Raw genomic sequence first — 22,884 nt, 5'->3', positions numbered from 1 at the left:
TTCGAGACAGGGTTTCCCTGTAGTTTCTAGAGCCTGTTCTGGAACTAGCTCTTGTAGACCAGGCTGGCCTCGAACTCACAGAGATCCGCCTGCCTCTGCCTCCCGAGTGCTGGGATTAAAGGCGTGCGCCACCACTGCCCGGCCTACAAGCTCAAGTTTTCCCTTCTTTTGCATGTTTTTGTTTCAGGTAACACCCCCCACCCGACACTTCCCTTCTCAAAGTGTCTTCTAAAAAAAAAAAATCCAGGTTTATCTTTATTGAATGGAAGAGAAGGACAAACGTGATTGACTCTTTATGACAGGCCAGGGATGGAGCCCAATGGAAACCAGAAGTGGGAGAGCAATCTGGCATCTATAGGCTCTTTTGTGGGTTCCAGAACCTCTCCCCACCATTACTTCATTCGAGTTTCAAACTTCCTCTGCACTCTACATGGTAGTACATGTTAGAATCAATCTTTTCTAGGTAAACGAGAGACTAAGTCATCCATGTAATAGTGGTAACTTATCCTCAATTAAAATTCAACACAGTCTAAGAAATTTGTGGCTACTGGTTTACATTGTAAGTAATTTTTTTAAAGAGAGCAGGGGCCACAGTGTAACTCACAGTGGAACATTCACTGGGAATTTCAAAACTCTAGGTTCAATCCTTAACACCACAAAAATACAGGAGGCTGGGGAGATGGCATAGTGCTTGCTGCTCAAGAATGGAGACCTAAATATGGATTCCCAGCTCCCACACAAAGTTGGATGCACCAGTGTGTACCCACTGCTGGAAAGAAGGCTCACTGGTCAGCTTGTCTAGCTAAAACGCTGAACTCCAGGTCCAATGAATAATTCTTGTCTCAAAGAATAAGATGGAGAACAATAGAAGAGACCTGATGTTGACCTCTGGCTCCCACATGCACACACATGTAATAATAAAATAAATGCCTGCCCCATCCCTTTTGGGTTGAGAGTCTTACTATGGCGTTCAGACTGACCTAGAATTCATTCTATAGGCCAGGCTGACCTCAACTCAAGAGTGATTCTCCTGCCCCTGCTCCCCAAATGCTGGCCGGCATTGCAGGCATGAGCGGCCACACCAGCTGTACCTTCCTTTTAAAAGGTTATGGTCAAGACTCTTTTTTTTTTTAATTTATTTATTTATTATGTATACAACATTCCTTCCATGTATGCTTGCATGCCAGAAGAGGGCACTAGATCTCATTATAGATGGCTGTGAGCCACCATGTGGTTGCTGGGAATTGAACTCAGGACCTCTGGAAGAACAGCCAGTGCTCTTAACCTCTGAGCCATTTCTCCAGCCCGGTCAAGACTCTTTTTCATGAGTTCTCTAACCCTCGTCTCCTCTGATACAAGCTGGGTTTGGACGGACAGTCCAAGGTGAGGAACATTCTTCAAGCAGTGCACAGTATAAGCCCTGAGCTGAGCTTGCTCAGACCTTCACCGATACCTGGCCATGCTTGCAGAGGTACTGTCCCAGGATCTAGGGCCCCATCCGATAGGCCTCCCAGACCTCGCTCTGGCACATCTTGTCTCTTAGTGGAAAGAGGCTGCTCCAATATAAAAATGTCTCTGGCACAGTTCAAAGACAACCGGAAAAGGCCTGTAGCCTGTCATTGCCCATATGGTTTGTTCTCAGTGAGACAGAGGGTTGCCAGGGTGAGCTGGTATGTCATGATGGCGCCCACATTTCCAGCAAAGTGATGGACTTGGCTTCTGCCCTGAGCTTTGAAACAGCAGCCCACGGCTTGGCCATCACTTGTCCTTCTGCTTGTCTTCCATTCTCACAAGAGCCTGGAGCTGGACCCCGGTCTAAGGCTCTTGCCCAAACATTTGGGGATTGAGAGATGGGGGGGATGCCTGCTGCCCTGGAAGGAGCAGCAGAATGTGCAAGCACTGGCCTGAATGGGCAGTAGCACTCTCAGGGATGTAGGGTGGCAGGACTGGCTGGGGACATGCCCACCAGGCTGGCTCTCTAGGGACCCGGGAGTCAGAGGCTCACGCAGTCTGCCTCCTTGCTTGGGGGATGACCGGCACTCTGGCAGCTCCCTCACAGGGATCCTCTAAACTTGGCTCTCTGCCCCCAAGCCACCTCATTTGAGCTTGTGTGAGGCGAGGCGTTGGAGCCAAGCTGACACCAGGATTCATCTAATAGGCATGTAACTTTGGACAGATTAGTCCTCTATGCCTCTTCTCCTGTAAAATGGAAATACTAAACACAGCTTGTAAAGAGATGTGAAGATGAACGGAGCTAACACAAGTCAAACGCGAAGAATGGGATCTATGTGCAATACAGAGACACTAAATGTCACCTATTATCACACCAGTCCTGAAATTATTCCTGTAGGTTATTTTCTGTTACTTGGCAACGGACTGAGAATCTGCACAAGTGCTAGAGAAACTTTCGGCTTCTGCCTCATGAGACCTTTAAGGATGCTGTGACGTACAGCTCCTCTGGCGTTGTCCCTCCGTCTCTCCTGGCCACCCAGCTGCAGGCTAGTTTCGCTGCTCTATCCACTTGTGTCTGTTTCAGCTTACAAGCCAGCCGGGCGGAGGTGTTTAATGCCCCATTAGCACCTCACTGCTTGCTGTGGCCACTAACCACCTCGGCGGACTCCCTCCGGACTGGCTGAGCTACCTTTGAAAACTGCCATGGTGCAGGCTTCCCCAGCTAGTTCCAATTCCTCCTCCGAGTCAGTCACACTTTTTACCCAGAAAGTCAAACAAGTTACTGGCTACATTTTGGAGGCATATGTGAATTTAAAAAAAAAATCACACAAGCTTCCGATCTTGCTCTACAACCTGAAAGAGAACTCTGGGCAGCTCCATTCACCCAGAACCTTCCTTCTCTTCTTCTCCACCCAACACCTGCTGACATGCCCTCACCCTCACTCCTCACGGTTTAGTATGCAATCGGGCAGGGAGGCAAAGGCTCAAATTTGAAGCAGATGTTTGGGATGAGGAGTGAAGTCGGGGTGGGGACAATAGGAAGGCTGTGGACCCTTCTAGAACTGCTTGCTCTGACCCACTGCCAAGGCTGAGGGAAAACGAGTGAATGTTCCTGGTTAAATACCCAGCTATTCCCTGGGCCAGGCTTTCCTGGGCCTCCGTCCTCAGAGACGCTGGCTCTGCCTCCTGAGTTCTCCGTTTCCTGTGCCAACCGCTATCCTGCCCCCCTGTTCTCACCGCACCAGGCCCCTGAGGCCAGTCCCACCCCAGAAGTCGGGGCTGGAGCTCTGCTTCCCTCTCTTCCCCCATAGTTAATCCACAGTGACACTTTTAAAACCCAAACTTAAGATATGCTCTGACAAGAGAGATTTGTGCTTGTTCCTGGTATGAGAGGCTGTCTGGAAGACTTCACTGAGATGCCAAGACAATAGAATTGTCCAGGTTCTGGGGCAGAAATAGATGAGAACCACTGGAGAGTCTGCATATGAATGGCTGTTATCTGACCCCTCCCACCATGTCCCCAGAGTGGCACATATGAGCCTTCCTGGATTCAATGTTCATTACCCTGAGCAAGGCTCAAAGTACCCTCTGTAGAACTCAGTGTCAATTCCATTGCTGGAACTGAGGAAACACTTGGTATTATCATGAACAAGGCTTGAAGAAATCCTTCTAGGACAGGAAGCACAGTGAGCTGGTATTCTTGAGGCAGGGTTCAAACAAGCATCCATCTAGCTGTGGAGGAAATCAACCACGAGATCTGCCTGGCCCCAAGAGAGTAACAAGATTGGCCACAGCACAAGCAGAAAACACGGGACTTGTTTCTTGGGTTTGACTAACACTAAAGGAAAATTGGAATGAAGTTCAATGTTTCCACCCATGGTGGCCACAAACCAATGTCATGGCTCTTTGTGGTGTTGATTCACCTCCTCGGGCTTGGGGGGGTGGTCATTGGAAATAGCGTTGCCTTTACTCTGCCATCCCAATTATTCTAAGCGAGCACTGATGTTTGATTGCTATTAATGTTGAAAATACTCCCTTTCCCTGTTCACTCAAGATTTTAATTTCATTCACTGAGCGGCAGGCAACTGGCCAGCTCCCTGCTGCCAAAGTCAATAGCCAGGTCTTGTGTGTCTGGGAGAGCAGGTTAATGGAGAGCTGGCCCTAAGATCACAGAGTTCCCTTTCCCAGTCTGGTGCAGGATCTGCTAGACCATAGACTACTTATGGTATGACGAGAACTGGCCCCTTGGGTATGCTCGAGTCCATTTCTACAAGAGTTCTTTCGTCTCTCAAAGTCGGTAGGGAGAGCAAATTTCCCTCCATTAAAGGAGCTAGACACTTTTCTTTCAGCTGTTACTATATGATGCAGTCTCCAAACACAGAAGGGACAGTCCCCACCCCCATGAAAACAAAGCAGCACGTGAAACATGGGGACATGTGGCCGAGTTTGTGTCACGTGGACACAAACAGACGTGGACATTCTATCCAGTGTCCCACATACGAGAAAGGTTTGCTGAAACAGAGACGCACAGAACTAGAGGGGGAAAGGAAAATCCGGAGGTGGAACAGACACCTCTGGAGTGGAGAGTCTTGAACAGAAGTTAAATGACACCTTGGGAGAGATAGACCCAGGAGACCCTAGAATGACGACACATACTCTTCTTACACAAGAACACAACATTTTACATTTAAAATAGCCTAAGAGCCATCAGCCTTCTCCAGCTGGCTTGCAAATCCTGATGTCCCTGACTCTGCTAATGGGCAGAGGAATGTCTTGGCAGTTTCTCAGAGTGGGAGTTCTGGAGAGGGAACACTTGCGCTGTAAAGCAGAGAGAGCGTCAGATCCCACTCAGACAAGCCCACAGTGCAGGTGAAGTGGGGGTCTGTTGAGATGACAGCTTTGGCCTAAAGAACCAGGACGCTCTCACAGGGACAGACCTCCTGGTGGTGCTGGTGTGTCGGCGAAGGGGTGTTTCCCTGATTCCGGCACTCTGGAAACTGCTTTTCAGTGAAGTGTGCTCCAGGAATTTGGCCTTTACCACTCGGGTGCTGTTTCATATAAAGTATAGACAGCAGATTTATTCAAATGCGTCTTTCTCTGCAGACAGTTACCAGAGATAAACAGAGTACTGTCTCTGACCTCATTGTAATCATCCCATTTGCATGTGACTAAGGCCTTTCCACTAAGGCAGAGATAAAAACCGATTTAGGTCCAGCCCTCTGGGTTACGTCCTCAGGGGTGTCTTGTGTTCTTTATGCAGGGCTCATTTGGAACTTGGCAGTTTCTTCTCCCAGATTATTAGCTCCCAGTTCTACAAAACTTCCTCCATGCAGATTTTAAAGCCATGGTTACTCGCTGCACCTCTTAAAAACTCCCCACCTGGAATAGGGTCTTGTCGCCATCAACCCCAGGTCACGGTGACTAACAGGTAAACCAAGGCAGAAAGTGTTCCTCTGTCACACTCAGCACCAAGTAAGTGTGAGGTGACCTGATGTCTGGGTTTTCTGTCTAAACTTAGCTTCAAGACACAAAACCAAAAATGTTGTTTGGGTTCTGGAAAAAAAAAAAAAAAAACAAAAAAAAAAAACCAACAACAGACCCAAGCTCAAATACAGTTCTGATGCCAGGCATGGTGGTGCACGCCTTTAAGCCCAGCATTCAGGAGGTAGAGGCAAGAGAATCTCTGTGAGTTCTAGGCCAGCCTCAACTTTGTCTCAAAAAAAAAAAGCTACTAAGTCAGAAATACCAGCCCAGTTAACACATTTGGGGATAATTTACCACTGAGCCATTTTCAGTAATACCATATATTATACGATACTTAGTAATGCCCCACTGACTATCACAGAGAATCACAATTATGTCAAACCAGGCCACAAACAGGTCATAAATGCCCAGGAGTATCCGGCAGTCTCAGAATGTATGGTTAATCAGGTTCAGCAGCAGGAGTCTGGCTAGATTCTCCTGGGGCCAGAGATGGCTTCAGAGGATTGCAGCCAACTGTGGAAGGGCGAGCAGCATGTGGAGGATGGCGCAACTAAACACGCAGTCACATGGAAGCCTGAAGGCCGCCACTGCTCAGTGTTAACTCTGGAGAGGGCGATGTAGCCTCTGCATTTCCTTTTATTGCTTTGTTTGGGGTTTGTTGTTGCTTGATACTTAAAGGGTCTCTGTCTTATGAGGCAAGGAATCACTGTGTTACTCAGGCTGGTCTCAGACTCCTCGGCTCAAGTGATCCTCTTAGCCCAGTCACCTGGCAGCTGGGACTACAGGCATGCACTACCCATCCACCTTGACTGAACTTTTAAGATTTTTTTTTAAATGTGTGTGCAGACATCCTGGGTTCCTGGGTCCCTGGGAACTGGAGTTACAGAGGGTTATAAGCTGCCCAGTATAGGCACCAGGAACCAAAGCCAGGTCTTCTGTAAGAGCAGCAAGCATCCCTAACCACTGTACCATCTCTCTGGCCCCCTCTTATTTAAAAGTTTTAACTTCTTATTCAAAAGTTTTCTCTGCTGACTTTATGATATAGAAAACAACACATAAATGCCGAGAGATTATAATAGATACCCTTTGTTCACATCATAGCTCAGTTTCCTCCTCCAGCTCTCAGCACAAACACTTTCCCACTGGGGTGCTATCTATAGCAAGTAGTGCAGCCCTACCTGCATAAGGACAGGTACTGGAGACCAGCCAGGGCTCCAAGTGCACACCCTATCCACAGCAGACTGCTCCTGCTTATAACAGATAAAGGCCTCTCTACACATTTTCCTTCCCATCTTCTATTCAAAACCTGCTCCCCACCCCCCACTCAAACAGTCACTTAGCCCGCACTCTTGTAGGCATTTTATTTACTGTACAAATATTTACATCTTCAGCTGCAGACGTCCAGACCTGACAATGTGCAGTGGAGCTCGGTCTCTGCCAAGTTTCTAGAACCAGGCCGACACTCTCGGTTTTCATTTCATGACTTGTCTCCTTCAAGGACACTGAGAAGCCAAACGCCGGGAGAGCGGCTAGCCTCCCAAGCGCCTATGCCACAAAGCATTAACAGAAAAACTGGCCAAAATAAGGAATATGAATAGAAAATTGCTCAAGAAATAACACATCATTTTATCTCTCCCACATTTAGTATGTCTTCCCCACAGTGGCTAGTGCCAAAGCTGTATTAGAAAAAAAAGGTAAAGGAAAATGCAAAAGAGAGAAAAATGCTTCTGGATAGTTAGGAGAGTAAACTGGAATAGAAAACCACACAGTACTAAAGGGGTTTTTGTTGGTTTTGGGTTTTTTTTTGTTTGTTTGTTTTTTGTTTTTTGTTTTTTTTTTTTGTTAAAGACTCTGGTGCCTAAAGACCACCCTGGGATACAGCTGCCCCAGCTGGGCTAGAGCAGGGCTTGGCGACTCTGAAGAAGTGCCATGACTAGAGCTTAAAGTGACAGGTCTAGCCAAAATATAAACTCCACCCCTGCACAATCTCTGGAGGGGTGTCCAGGACAGGAGCATCTGCCCCGAGCAGCCAAGCTAGACCATGACCCCAGCTGGGAGCCCCAGCGGGGGCCTGAGAGGCAGCAGGGTAACGGCTACACTGTCTTGTACGTGTTCCATGGGGAAAGTGTGGGCAAGCAGCAGCACCTTGTCCTGGTCCCTGAGGAGAGCAGTGACCATGTGGCATGGAGGATCCCGGGGTGGAGAGGCCCCCCAAGGACAAGTGAGGTCAGCACCCACGCCAAGAAAGGACAGATGACTGCGAAGGAGGTCGGCGGGAATCCGAGCAGCTCAGGAGGGCTTGTTTCTTATGATCCCCGGGAACAGAAGGGCTCAGACATGCACTGTCACAACAACTGCCTTGTCTTGGGATTCTGTGTACTTGCTGGTTTTGGCAATAAAGATGGCTTGTAATATTCTGAGTGAGTACCCATCAGAAATGGCGGCTTGTAGCAAAGCCTTATTAAAGACAGAAACTGGCAAGTCCATGTGATCTCGAGTCTTACTGTTGTTTTCATTCAAACACTAATGAGGGGACATGTGGTCATCTTCCAAGAGACTGACAGACAGGTTCTCTTCAGTCGCCACGTAATGGTGAACCCAACATAGCTTTCTCCCCGCTTGGTTCCCCTTCCTGGTAACTGACAAGTACCCGGAACTGCCAGGTATTCACTGCTGCTGGATCTCCACCATGTCTCTCCCCAGTGGCCTTACCATGATCTGTGATGGCAGTTCTTCTGCCTCAGTGCTACCAGAAACCACCAAAGAGAGGCTGATAAGCTATGTTTACTGTTCCAGTCCTTTGCTCCCCAATTCCACCAGAAGAATGCTAAAGACAGCTCTTAACAGACTGCATAAAGATGGAGGTCAGTGGTCAGGCCAAGCAACCTTCAGTGCAAACAAGAAGCTCAGAGAAAAGCATCAATAGTCTTCAAGCCATCCACATGCCCGGACACGGCCCTTCCCCGAGAGAAGCACAGCCACAGGAGGCCACAGCACAGCCATCCTTCACATCCTTCTGACTGCCTTTCTCACTGGCTCACACTCAGGAGAAAGCTTAGCACATTCTTTATAGATTAATGAGCATCTTCAAAAAGGCCTGCAGGGAGTGTCTTTTCCAGTTGTCACCACAAAGAGATCTTTATCAGTCCCCATCAGTGCCAGGGACTGTGCCTGCCATTATGTGGGAGGACACACAGATGGCTATGTGAGCCACTTTCTAGCTATGCTTCTCCTGTCTAGTGATGAGAAGAGGTGATAGGTTGCCCAGAAGGGATCATGTGCCAGTCTGGTCACGGAGTGAGATCAAGAAGGGTACTTCCAAAGAGCAGAGGGTGCTGGAACAAGGCATGGTGTACAGGGTCTCACACACCAGCTTTCCAACAGAACTGAGTCCTCCGTGTCACCCATTCCTCCCAGCCACTGAGGCGGATCCAGCTACAGAGATCTTCAAAGGACCAAAGGAAATGGCAGCAGCATGGTCCTCTTCTCATGACTGAGTACCCAAGTGGCCTGTGGTAAATGTGGACACAGAGGGGGTGAGGTAAGAGCGATGCTGTAGATGACAAAATACTCCAGACATGAGGGAGCATGCAGTATCTTCTGGCTAGTGGTTATGTGTGTTAAGGTCAGTGGTTACGCTTGTTGACCTGTGTCCAGATGCTCTAGAGAGTGTGGAGCCAAGCAGGTGACAGGAGCGGTCAGAGCATGCCAAAGCCCTCGCAACCCTCACTGATGGCCAGCTGCAGCATCCTGTGCACCTCTTCATATGAGTCATATGTAGGGAGGCACAGCTGGTTAAAACTGGAAAGACAAGGAGGAAGATGATTAATTCACACTCCCAGAAACACGAGCAAGGGCTCGAGAGAGAATCTCCTGCAAGGGATGCTCTGTGCAGTCAGACACCTACCATGTGTGTGCAGTAGGAAGAGTGCTGTGGGTCGGAGCAGCGATAATCTGAAATGAGGGACAGAGGGCAGCAAAGCCTCCAGGGGGGAGCTGAGAGGAGCCTGTTGTGAACTGAAGTAGCCGAGCCAGTTCCTCCTGGGTCAGACTGGAGACCACAGTCCAGAACCATCTCATGACCTGGCAGAAAATACAAGGCTATAGTCACATATGGTGTGCAGCCATTTGATCCTAAGGATTTGATCCTCGAGGAAGAACAGGATACTCTGGGGAGGTAGATGCTCCCATTTACAGTTCTATGAGGCATGAACAACAACCTTGGCAAGAACTTACATTGTCACAGGGTCAGAAGAGCAACCACCAACTGATTGCTTCACTCTGTTTACCTGCATTTCCCACTCACTGCCCCAGTGACAGTCCACATAATGGTTTCGGGACCCGAGCTCCTTGCAGCTTGGATAACCACCTGTTCCCCAACATGGATCACCCATGCGCCAGTCAACATGCCAACTTTCTTCTTCTAAAACCTTTCCTCACAAGATGATACCAATCCAACTGTAGAACGTTTAGCCCGTTACCTTTTCTCTGAAATGCCAGGAGCCACCAACCACTACAGCATGGGCTTTGAAGTCAGACACACTGATGTCTCCAGTCCCACACATCAGCAGCTAAAGAGACAAAAGGACAAAGGCACACAGGTAACTACTAACATGGAAATGCAGGATAAAAGAAAGACCAGGAGAAAGACAGAAAGTGAGACCACAGTGTCAGAATGAACTGAAATAGGCCAGTGATTCCTAACCAGTGTATTTAAAAAAAAAAAAAAAAAAAAAAAAAAAAAAAAAGCCGGGATATGGGGCCCAGGGGTAAGGGTGCAGTCTAAGGTTGTTAAACAGGCTTAAAGGCAGTTTAGCGGGTTGTGGGCAGAGTCTTCCCTTGGACTGCTCTGGCCTCCGGTACAGCTCCCTAGATGTGCCTGCATCACAGACTCAATGAAAAAGAAAGACAGACAGATATGCTTGTAGCTGTGTCCTAGGTCTATTGCATCAGAATCTCTAGGGCTAGATTACAAGTTTGTATAACTGAAAAGGTGTTTCTGGTGAGCATGCCTAGTTAAGAACTGCTACAGATTCTTTGTAATTAAAGGATAAAATTAAAGAAAGGAAAGAACCGAGTATATGTTCTAGCAAAGGAGTGCCAAAAAGAAAAGGCAAACCCTTTCTCTTTGATGAAAATCCCTAGCCCCACTTATAAGTGCTTTCTCTCAGGATCTATCCTCCTTTGATAGATTGAACTTTTCTACTTCCCTTTAGCTCCACTTCCACTTGAACAGATAAATTAAAAGGTATGGAGAGAGAGAGAGAGAGAGAGAGAGAGAGAGAGAGAGAGAGAGAGAGAGAGAGAGAGAACATTAATGACATCAGAGCCCTAAACATCTTGTTGATGTCCTAATTTGGTTCAAGATCCAACATGTTACTTAGCAGACCATCCAATAGCTATAAGGAATGAAGCCTCTTAATAAAGAGACAAAAGAGAGCAAAATCAGCCCTAGAAGCTATGGTTTCTTTAAGACCATGCCAAGCAAATGAGTAACTAGCAGCAGACTTTAAGAGACTGCAGTTTTCTTTTATATGCTCTTACCAATGCTCATGATAAAACAAAATACGCCAGTGCTCCAAAATATCAGCACTGGGCCAGAGGTCTATTAGAAATTTTAGACTGAGAATTCATTATTTTATATCTCAAGACACAAAAAGTGATAAAAATTACAGAAGGCTTTAATTGTTCTCTGACAGCCCAGCTAACAAGAAAAAGAATTACACATCACCTGACACACTAATATTTTCCTTACAAACTTTAAAGGATTTCTTTGTGTTTGGTTGGTTGTTTTGTTTTTTTGAAGACAGTGTTTCTCCATAGCCCAAGCTGTCCAGAAACTCCCTCTGTAGGTCAGGCAGGCCTCGAACTCAGAGACCCGCCTGCCTCTGCCTCCCGAGTGCTGTAAAAGGTCCCTAACAGGAAATGAACTCCTCGTGAAATCCTGGAAAGTCAGAAGTCCGAACTTTGGTATCAGCTGTGAGGAGCAACAGACAGTAAAGACAAACTGGCTTTGTTCTGTTCTCGACTCATAAGGACTTTAATTCAGCTAACTATAAAAATGGTATTTACTGTCTTATAGCTATTTTGGCTGATACAAAACATGAAATAGTAACACAGATACGTAAATACACACATGTTCACACACTGTGGTACTATAGATATGTAAACATACAGACAGACATATACACAGTGGTTATGGTCTAAACTTTAAATGTAATCCCATCTTGTGGGATGTCTCTTTTACTAGCATACGGGACTTTGTCTTCTTCACTGCTATTTCTCTGGTATCTCAGTACACAATTCATAGTTCACATATACCTGAACAAATACTATAATCCCCTTAAATGTCATAAGACATTATGAAGACTGCAATCCTCCTTAATAGTCAATTAATATCAATAATAGTTGATGGATAAATATTAACTACCACTCTTCATAAATACTTGTCACTTTATGACTTTCAACATTCTAATAAAAGCTGAAGGAAAGGCCAATGAACAGAGGAGTAACAAGTGAATACAGCGCTGGAGGGATGGCTCAGTGGTTAAGAGCAACGGCTGCTCTTCCAGAGGACCTGGCTTCAACTCCCAGCATCCAAACGGAAGCTCACAACTGTCTGTAACTCAAGTTCTAGGGGACCCAATACCCTCTTCTGGCTTCTGGAAGCACTAGGCACACACGTGGTACACAGAAATACATGCAGACAAAAGACTAACACACACATAATAAAATAAAAAATTTAAAAAGTGAATCCAACTCCTGCATAATAAAAAAGACTTTTTCAGAAGGCAGAGGCAGGCAGATCTCAGTGAGTTCGAGGCCAGCCTGATCTACAAGAGCTAGTTCTAGGACAGGCTCCAAAGCTACAGAGAAACCCTGTCTCAAAAAACCAAAAAAACTTTCTGGTTTCATAGTCAGGCTCTGTCTCAATGTGTCGCCATGCCTACCAGAAGGCACAGCAAGCAGGAGCCCACAAGGCCTGCTCTCCAGAGCAGCAGTCTTGGGGCTGCTGAGATGGCTCAGAAGGTAAAGGCACTTGCTACCAACCAACCCTGATCACCATGTCCAACCCAGAGACTCATGTGGTAGAAGGAGACGATCAAGTCTGCCAGTGGCTCTCTGCCCTCCACAACTGTGACATGGCACTTGTGAACCCCTCGACACAAGTAAATGAAAAATAACACAAAACAAAACAGGTTTGAATCCTAAGCACTTACCTCAAGCTCATTCTCATCAAAAATAGCCAAAAGGTTCTCAGGAACCAACTCATTCAAGCCTGAAACAAAAGTATCCAAGTTAAGGCCACACCTGCAAGTACCACACCGACATCTTAAGCACAAGGAGACAGGGTCCCACCTTTTAGGAAATGCTCCACCTCCTCTTTCACTTGACTGGCCAGCCGGTACTGGGCTAGCAAGTTTAAGTAGAAGATTTTATTTGCATTGGTGACTGGGGTTTGAGCTCCACCTGTCATGAGTTCTATAATCTGAAATAGGAGGCAAAAGACAGGAGAGGTTGTGGCTAAGCAAACTGTAAGCTGTATCAGCCTGGAAGGCCCTGCAAGCAGTGGACTGGACTCCCTCGGTGTCAGCCTCAAGTTCCTAATCTGCATGTGGTTTTTTAACACACTTGATTTTACCTTTTGTTACTAACCTTCAGGGCCTGCACCACTTCTCCCACACTCTGCTAGCTATGATCTAACACGGGTGATAAGTGAGGTCTTCTCGCATGTGTGGGGCAAATGATGCAACAGGAAGATATTAGGATTTCTTGTTAGCAATATTTTAACCCATCTCCTACAGTTAAGCCACTGATGACCTTTACTCAAAGCAGCTCTTTCATGGCTCTGCAATTTAAGGCGGAAACTGCCATTCCCACACATTCTTCTATCTCCCAAGTACACCAAGGAAAGATCAATGGCTTCAGACTGGGAGATCTGGCATCCAAAACTCCAGCCCAATACCGACTTGCTACAGAACGTCAGTCTATTAACTATTTGTTCTTCAGTTTGTATCTCTATAGAGAAAAGCTGAGTCACAAACAGAACACTAAACACACACATACACCCACTAAACAACAACTGAGGGGCATTCAAGGACATCCCAAGCAATGAGATTCCATGTATGGAAACCAGAGTTGTCTCCATAAGTGAATGAATGCCTCCATGAGTTACAAGATCAGATTTTAAGGTCCTGGTAATATTTTAATTACATTGATGTGAACAATAAATCTTAATAATATTTTGTAGGCCATAGCTAGAAATGTTTATTCACAAAAAAGCACCAAACTATAGCAGTAATATAATATCCGTAAGTATCAAAAAAAAAAAGTTCCAGTCTCTTAATCTACTGAGAATCCTGCTGGTGAACAGGCTGTTGCTGTCCCTGGGGCCAAGGACTGAAGCCTAAGGCTCTGTTCACTTGCTGCTCTGTTACATTAACTCCAGCTAGGTACAGACCTCACTGGAACAAAGACAGAAAACGGCCATTCCGATCATTTTCAGTAGTATTTAGTTCTGGTTTTTGAGACAGGGTCTCTCTATGTAGGCCAGGCTAGCCTCAAACTCACAGAGATCTGCCTGCCTGCCTCTGTCTCCCAACTGCTGGGATTAAAGGTGTTGCCACCATTCCCAGCTGCCACATCTTTTCAGTCATTGCTATATTCCCTGTAAGTGCATATTGTTAACTATTTCATAGTGGTGGTCATACCTAAGGAAGTTTAATTATGTGTTGTTATTATGACTAGCTTCATTTTTATCATTTGATATTGCATAGCTCCACAATGTAACAAAAGCACATTTGCAACAACAATAAAATATCTGGCCAATAAGCTCAGCACTCAGGACAGCCTGACCTACACTGTGAGACCCTGTCTCAAAAATCCAAACCAAACAAACAAACCTGACAAGAACAACAAAAAAGGGGTTAAAAAATGTACAGCCATTGTGTTAAACTAAGAAGCAGCCACCTACATCCCAACTACTCATCACTGACAGTCTGCCTCCCAGACTGGCCTGGTGCAACCATACTTCTTTGCCACTTGGTTCTTTGTAGTTGTTCCTTAACTGCACAAAGTCCTATTGGTACTGCTTTAGAGGGACCAGGGGTGTAGGGACCATAGATCCTGGTCTTCTTTGTCACCTTATCCAGTTGGCCCGATTTGTTGTATTTCTCTTCCGCGAAGACCAGCTCCATCTCACCCATGTCGTTGTTGAGGATAAAGCAAACTTTGGACTTGTAGAACTCTGGGTCATCTGTTTCAAAGTACTGAGGAGAAAGGAAGACACAGAAGCTCATCAACACACTTTTGCCATGAATGATATTTTAACTGCTTGATAGCACTTATATCTTCATCCTTAAGAATAATCAGCTCAGAAGCTGGAGAGACAGCTCAGTGGTTAAGAGCACTGGCGACTCTTCCAGAGGACCTGGGCTCAGTTCCTAGCACCCACATGGAGGCTCACAGCCATCCACTACTCCAGTTCCAGGAGATCTGACACTTCCTCCTGACTCTGTGGGCACCAGGGATGCAGCTGGTGCATGTAGACACATGTAGGCAACACACACGCACAGACAGAATAAAAATAAATAAATCCTATAAAAAATAAAAGGGAAAAAATACTTTAGAAAATCAGCTCATGTGGAAAGAGTCCAGAGCCAATGGCCAGACTGTCTTAGTGGAAATGCACAGCTAAGATGTTACCTTGTAATGCATACGAAGTCCTATGATTTGGGCCAGGAAAGACCGAGTGAACCGGGCACGGACCAACTGCTTGTAAGCTCCTCCTAGGGAGGATTCATACAAACACTTGCCCACCAGCCGCCCTGCAAACTCATACATCTTTAAGCGCAGGTGAGCCGGCCGATTAGGGTTAGGATGCACCTGTCAGAGAAAGACATGGAAAGGCCTTGGACCATTTATCTATCCCAGTTCTGGAAAGGTCCTCCCTCCCACTGCGACATACCACTATAATGTGGACCTGGAATGTCCCCCAAAGGTGCCCAGTATGCCATCAGTAGGGCGCAGGTTACGGAGGTATACCCTGGAAGAGGGCTGCCTGCTGGCCTTCTCTGCTCCTTTCACACCCCAGCCCCGAGGTGAATGATCATGTAATGCTTTGCCACTAGGATGTGCCGCCTCACCACAGACCCCAAACAAGGAGGCTGACCGACCACAGACTGAGACCCCTAAGAAGCCGCAGTGAGATGGTGGCTTTCTCTTTATGTGCTGATTGCCTTAGGCATTTTTTTACAGTAACGGAAATCTGGCTCATACCCCATCCCAAGGGAATAAAATTTCCGTTTAAGGGTCACAGAGCAGACAACTGAGTAATTTAAAGTGGCCAGAGGATAACGGCTGCTGAAGAACCTTCGTTAGTTTGTGCACAGGATGATCGGAGTACAGGTGATAAGATGCCTCTCCCTAAACGAGAACTTTTTAAAACGCCATCAGATGCTTTACTTCTGACATCTCTCTAGTAAAGACCTAAGACAGAAACCAACTGCCTCAGGCTTTCTTCTTTAGAAAATAGCTTCATTATTATAAATGAGCAAAGTAGCCATTGCAATATAATGTCTTAGCCAAATGCTCAACTATCTATTTTCCCCCTATTTTACAGATGAAAATTATGGAGCCAAATAAAAGGGAGGCAACTTGATTAGATCAACAACAGCAAATTAAGAGCAAAACACACAAGCTGTCAGACTCCGAGGTCAGCTGCGTGAGCCTCTGTGGTTTACTGTCCCACCCACCCGCGGGGAAGGCACGGACTCACTAGTGCTTGGTTGTTGTCACTGAACCGAGTGAAGAGCTGACTGGTGGTATCAAACAGTGCTTTGCAGATTAGCTCAAACCATTCCCGGCGAGGCCCTCCCCAATCCAAAGCTGAAAAGTACAATGAAAATTAAAAGGGATGCTGGCTGACTCCACCTCCTGCTACTTCTCTTTCTAGAGTTACCACTCAACTCTGAGCCTTCTAGTCCACTGCTGGTCTCTTCACTGCAGCTCACCTGCATGGTGGACATTTTTTGGAAACCCCACTTCTTTCTGTAGAATTTAAGGTATTCTGATTACTAAACTAACAGAAACACAGAAGGTCAGAGGTCCCAGGACAAGGACAGTCTGGGATCTGCAGTGTTCTCTTGTCCTTCTGGTGTGAACACTAAGAGCTCACCTACATGTCTCTGTTCTCCACGCTCCATCACGCCACACAGCCAGGCCTCTTTCCTGACTCACAGAAACTGGGCCTTTTAGGGGTTGAGGAGCTGGTTTGGGATTTTCTGGAAAATGTGGGAGTAGGAAGGAGAGTTAAAATGGTAAAATGAAACCTCAAAACTAACCTTCTTCATCCTGAAAAACCACTTCAAAGTTCTTGCTCCAATCTGAGATGGAAAAGTTCCGCGTGGCCTTCAAAGACTAAAACAGAGAGAGAGGGGGGAAGGAAGCTGTCAGAATACTGGCTGGCATTCCTCAGCTACTAAAGACCAACCCCCAAGAGCACCACCACTGCCCCAAGTCAACTACTACATGCAGGCAATATATGGCACACAAGTAAGCGTCAGTGACATTGTCTTATATTTAAATACACAAATCTCCAGGAGGACTGCAAGTTCAAGGTCAGCCTGGTCTACAACATGACATCTCACTGGAGGAAAAAAAACCCCATCTAATTTGAAATCATATTTGGAATTTGATAGTTACAATTTTTCTCTTTCTTCTTTTTTCATAAACTTCATTTTATTAATGAAAAACCCCTTACATACAAGTTTTCTTTAGAAAGATATGAGTAAGTGATAAGCCGCAAACAAAAGAGCTGGGGAGTCTTGGTTCCCAGCAAAGCACAGACTACCCACTAGACATCCTTCCACCACAAGGCAAGGGAGCCATCCCACATGGGGTGTGGCTGAGAAAGGGGGTGCCAGGCACATCGACAAGAGCCAAACACTACAAATGCTTTCTGGACAGGCACCAAGTCTTCTCACTCTTAGGGAATGTCAGACCCATGCCAATGTCTGTGGTGGAGACAAACACTCATCAGGTGTCCCATGTCTATCTGACCCGAGTGACAACAAAAATTACTTCCTTCTAACCCAGCGGAAGCTCCTACCCCAGGGACGATGAACAGGCTGCTTCTCTAACCACCACTTCCACCCCCTACACTGTGACTGTCCAGGAATTACATCAGCACAGATCAGAAAACTGAGGCATAATGAGTCTCCCCTCTGTTGCATGCTTCTAGTACAGTGGCCCCAATCCAGCATGATAAAAGTAGATACGATTTGAGAAGAACAAATCATCTCTAATATGTTTAAAGGGAGAAATTTATGTTTCATTAAAAAGATACACTGCAGGATATAGCCAAATATTGAAGAGGTCCTTAGCTGAAGAACTTGCATATAAAGATGAAACTACATACCGATTCCAACAAGGCGTGTCTGCTGACCTTCAGGGTGACTTTGGAATGAGGTCTCTTCATGTGTACCTGCCGAAGCTCTCGCTGGAAAAAGTCCACCTTGTCTTGAAAGGTCTCCGAGCCTCCTGAGCAGCAAAGTTCATTACAACTTATAGACAGGTGGAGGAGCACTGCTCTCCAGCTCTACACCCTCGGGGGCCACTGCCTTCCCCACCCTTACCGATGTTCTTGTGCAGGGAACGGATGAAAGTGGCAGCTAAAATGTTCCTTTCCTTGCAGCTGAGCTCCACAGGAGGTTGAATGCCATCATCCACTACCAGGGTGAGGAGCTTGTGAACAGGGTCAGGGCCAAGATAGGAAAACTAGCAAAGAAAATTTAGAAAGTGGAGATGTTTGTCTATAAATCCCTTAATTTCAACAAAGCCTTTCACATACCTACTCTGCTACACAAACAACAGAAGCAAGGCAACACTGTCTTTTGTAAACAAGTACATGCCAGGAGTATACCTCTTGTTTCTCTTACACTTTACTTAGTGCACATGTGTGCATATGTGTATGGTGCACTGCCACGCATGCACACGGAGGTCAGAGGACAGCCTGTGGGCACTCTTCTCTTCCACCACAGCGGTCTGGAGGAACGAACTCGGGTCACTAGACCTGGCTGGCACTTCCAGCTGCTGAGCCCTATCTCGATGATCTATAATTGTCTCTTTGTTTTTAGTGTGTGTGCCCACGCTGTGCCTATGTGACAGTTTTCAGGACTTGATTCTGCCTTGCTAAACACTGCAGGCTGATTGGCCTTTGAGCTTCCAAGCGATTCTCCTGTCTCTACCTCCCATCCTGTCACATGAGCGCTAGGATCATGTGCTTCCACCACGTTTGGCTTTTTACATGGGTTCTGGAAATCAACTCAGGTAGTCAGGTTTGGTTGACTTTCACCCACTGAGAAGGGACTGTTGGTCCCTTCACAGGTTCTCACTGAAATTATCTGAGTCATAGATACTGCCTTTAAGTAAGAATCCTGGGCAATACTGCAGACCTTCTGACATGAAGAAGGGAAATAGGAACAACTCCTATTCCATACACCTGGAGAAAGTCATCTTCATAGACAATATACCTAAACCTCTGCAGCAAAGCTTACATTTAGGCCCAGAACAATTAGGAAAACAACTACAAAAACAAAGACAAACTTTTGAATATATGAGAACATTCCTTCTCATAGAATGAGCTAGGCACCAGGAGACCATAGACTGGCAGAGTAATCAACATCCTTTGAAAATGCTGCTGCAGACAAGAGACACTGGGAAAGTATTCTGAATGGCTATTGGTATATACTAGTCAAGGATCCAGTTTCTGTAGCACACTTCTCGTATATTCATGGCATTTAATGAGGGACAACTTTTTCTTTGTTTGGAAATGAATCTGTGCATAGAGAGAGAACTTTCAAGAACAATGAAAAAGAAAAGACTGCTCACCCCGAGGTTGAGGCCCGCTCACCCGCAGCTGAGGCATGCTTGGCAGGAGGCAGACCTACAGTTCCCCTTACCTTTGTCCCAGGGCACACTCGGAAGGTGTAGAGGCGCCAGGGGATGATTTTCAGGTAGAATTCCTTCACTGAGAATTGCTGGGGACCAACACAGAAAATGAAGTGAGTGATAAATAAGAGGCCCTGTTTGGGTGTTAGAAGGCAAATAGCAAAGTCTTGTCTGTATTTTTCATAATGACAAAAGGATAATCTAGTCAGCACTAAAATAAATATATCTGTGGAAGGCAAACCCAAACCTGACAGTGCTATTTCACAAACACACGTCAGCATCACGAGGCTCAGGTCCGACTCTCATTGTGGGATGCTTGGAATTAGGTCTTCACTTTATGAGCACAAAACATGTCACCCTGGAACAACTAGGACCCCTTCTTTCCTGCAGCTGCTCAGTGACCCCCAAGCCCACATACAGGCACCATGCCTACTGCTCCCTACCTATTTGATGTTGATTTGCTGTGGTTTGGTTTGAGAGGGGCTTTATGCCCTAGCCCAGACTATATTGGGACTCATGAAGCAGCCCAGGCTGTGCTTAATGTCACAGTGATCTTGTTTCAGCTTCCTGAGTGCTGAGATTATAGGTGTGAGCTACCATGCCTGGTCCTTTTGCCCTGTTTGGATGGGGAGACAGGAAGAAGGGCTGGAGAGAAACACAGTGGGATCTCACACAAAAGTCCATCTAGATACCAAACTATGAGAACAAGGAAGACTCTTCTTATGCCATTTATAAAAGGAGAAAAGATAATACATGATTTTTTTTAATCTGTTATGTGAATGTGTGTCATACATGTTCCCTTTTTTTTAGTGCTTGGGACTGCCCCCTCCTATGCTATAGGCATGTTCTACCACTGAATTACATCCCAGCCCCTACACTTTCCCTTATGACTTAAAGACTAATGCTTATTAAAGAAAACTTCCAACCAAACTAAAGAGAGGAAACAGTTTGCCTATTTTAGCAATGATGAATTCAGGGCTGATGCATTGTAATTTCTCCCCCCACTCAGTCACCTCACTGCCACCCTCCACTACACAAGAAAGCTAGATTTGTAAATAAAGAGGGCATCCAGAAGAAGATTAGGAAGCACAAGGGAAGTTGAGCCCTGCTTTGACTATGAGACTAAAGGATGCAATAGAATGCTCCAATAGTCTCATTCTCGTGAGGACTGCACAAAGAAAACATGAACAGTCAAAAAAGAGCCTCCAACAAGGTACCCTGAACTCCAGGGCTTGGAAAGTTCACCTTACTGTCTCTGCCAAGCTCTTTCTTACAGTCTTTTTGTTTGTTTGTTTTTTAAAGATTTATTTATTTATACAGTATCCTGCCTGTAGGCCAGAAGAGGGCACCAGATCTCATTACACATGGTTTTGAGCCACCATGTGGTTGCTGGGAATTGAACTCAGAACTTCTGGAAGAACAGTCAGTGCTCTTAACCACTGAGCCATCTCTCCAGCCCTCTTTCTTACAGTCTTGAAGCCTGTTAGTGACAATCATTTAATGTTGTTTGACATTATCACAGAATGAAAGAGCAAATTGTTTCAATACAGCACAAGGGGCCAACGGGGATTTTTATCCTACTGAGGACTTACTGGTCGAAAATGGCCTTCTTTACAATCCTGACAGCCACACCCTAGACAATCATTCCCCAAAACATTTACAGGACAGAATGTGCAGGTATTCAACAGTGCCGAGAGACATAGGCTCTGGTAGAGATCTGCCCTCGTACAAAGCCAACTCCTGCAGCAGCAGAGGGGACACAACCTTCTGTTCCACGTTAGGAAGCCTCTTGTAGTGTCCCAAAAACCCTACAAGTAGATGACTGCTCTACCAACACTCAGACTGCTACTTTACGGTGTTTGTTACTAAATGCATGTCATATATAGACGCAGGTGGGAGATGTAAAGGTAAGAATAGGAGCGCCAACCTTTGGTGACACATAGCAGTACACCTTCTTGGGTTTCTTCACCTTCTCAGGGGTGTGGCACTCGGAGGGTGAGTCTTCATCGTCCTCCTCAGCAGCAGTGGAGGGCCGGCGCTGAGAGGAGCTCATGTGCAAGGGAGGAAGATGCCACGGTGCACCTGAGCAGTTGTTGGCGTTGTAAAGGTAAGCCTCGAAGTAGATGTTCACCCCGGAGGTGGACACGTTGCGTTCAACAATATTCTTCTCATTCTCTGAAGCGGAAAGAATGAATGAAGCTTGACATAGAAATCGAGAGAGGACAAACGAGCTGCCGGTGGTCACTTAGTGTACTGCAGGGCAGGAAGGTAAATGTGGCTCATCTATCAAATGTTTGTGGGGTGGGCAAAGAGCAGACATAAGAGGAAGAAACGGGCTGGGAAAGGACCAAGTCACCGCTCTCAGCTCACCACTAAGGACAATCATGTCAAATTCGCCATTGTTGATGGGCTGGTTCTGGTATGAGATGCAGGCATGGAAGCAACCTCGAGAATGCAGGGTGAGTCGCAGGAAAACCTGGCATGTCTGCCTGTTGGATGTCACCGACTTCTCAAATGAGACTTCATTGTTCTTGTCTTCTTGAGCACCGAGCTACAGGAAGCAAAGTGTGACTCCATATGCTCCACAAGAGCTTGCCCAGGCTCCTTTAACCTATGCCTCACACTTCCTAAGCACACATGCACTATGAAATAAAGACGAGACGGCTCGGAAGTCAGGGGGAAGACAGGAGCTGGGAGGGGGGCTTCCTGCACATGGAGGAGCAGGTGTTCACCTCACGAATGGCTGCGCTGTAGCTGTGCCCGTCTCTCGGGGACACGGAGGTGCTGGCTGGGTTGTCGTACTCGTCTCGGGGTGCTATCCGCAGAGTGTGCGGCTGACCACAGGTCAGCACGAGAGTGGAAAAATGGCACACAATTTTGGTTTTGGAAGGAACCACCATTCCTGAAACAGACAATGAAAGACAATGGAGACCAAGAGAGAAAAACAGTTCACAGAAATGAACTTTGGGGACTTGTTCCCTGTTGTTGATTCTGGGAGTGTTTTTATTTTTCTTGTTATTTTTAACCACTTTCTGTACCAGACAAAATGAGAAAAGAACCTGAGGAAGACGAACTAAAGGCACAAATACAGCTATAATTCTCCAGCGAGCCTCTGAGTGGGCCTCACAAGTGAGTGCTGAAGCCAGGCGGAGTTCTGTGAATTCGAGGCCACTCTGGCTACAGCGGGAGTTCCAGGACGGCCAGGGGTGACTACACGCTGCGCCAAGCATGGGGACCGAGCCTGGTTCCCAGACACATGCACAGACAGAAGGAGAGAGAAACTGTTTTCAAAGTTGTTAGAGGACAACTTTTTTGTCCTGAAATCTCTATGTACACATCTGCCATTGAATACGCCCACACTCATAACGCATACACAAATAAAAAATAAGCACTGAACAATGGCAAAACCAAAACTATAGGGCATGAAAGAGGTGCGAATACAACAAAATACATATCAGAACTGTATACTGAGCACCATTAATGCCATGAACAAGGAAA

The 22,884-nt window shown here is 46.3% G+C and overlaps 1 protein-coding gene across 2 annotated transcripts in view; it reads right to left on the bottom strand.

Moving 5' to 3' along the window:
* Positions 1–6,780: 6,780 nt before the first annotated feature.
* Positions 6,781–22,884, bottom strand: part of Arel1 (apoptosis resistant E3 ubiquitin protein ligase 1) — a 54,559-nt gene continuing 38,455 nt past the window's right edge. For both annotated transcript variants that reach the window (XM_038336064.1, XM_038336065.1), the window contains 15 exons: positions 22,119–22,288; positions 21,757–21,937; positions 21,314–21,561; positions 19,398–19,475; positions 18,072–18,213; positions 17,855–17,976; positions 16,779–16,854; positions 16,214–16,323; positions 15,142–15,321; positions 14,580–14,705; positions 12,796–12,925; positions 12,657–12,715; positions 9,918–10,007; positions 9,344–9,519; positions 6,781–9,237 (listed from right to left, as the gene is read on the bottom strand). In XM_038336064.1, the coding sequence (XP_038191992.1) occupies positions 9,135–9,237; positions 9,344–9,519; positions 9,918–10,007; positions 12,657–12,715; positions 12,796–12,925; positions 14,580–14,705; positions 15,142–15,321; positions 16,214–16,323; positions 16,779–16,854; positions 17,855–17,976; positions 18,072–18,213; positions 19,398–19,475; positions 21,314–21,561; positions 21,757–21,937; positions 22,119–22,288 (1,991 nt within the window). In that variant the 3' untranslated portion in view covers positions 6,781–9,134. The remainder of the gene's footprint in view (positions 9,238–9,343; positions 9,520–9,917; positions 10,008–12,656; positions 12,716–12,795; positions 12,926–14,579; positions 14,706–15,141; positions 15,322–16,213; positions 16,324–16,778; positions 16,855–17,854; positions 17,977–18,071; positions 18,214–19,397; positions 19,476–21,313; positions 21,562–21,756; positions 21,938–22,118; positions 22,289–22,884) is intronic.

The sequence above is a fragment of the Arvicola amphibius genome, chromosome 7 (assembly GCF_903992535.2).
Source record: "Arvicola amphibius chromosome 7, mArvAmp1.2, whole genome shotgun sequence".
NCBI classification, from domain to species: Eukaryota; Metazoa; Chordata; class Mammalia; order Rodentia; family Cricetidae; genus Arvicola; species Arvicola amphibius.
Note: the sequence above shows the minus strand (reverse complement) of the source record. Positions and strands in the feature narration are given on the sequence as shown.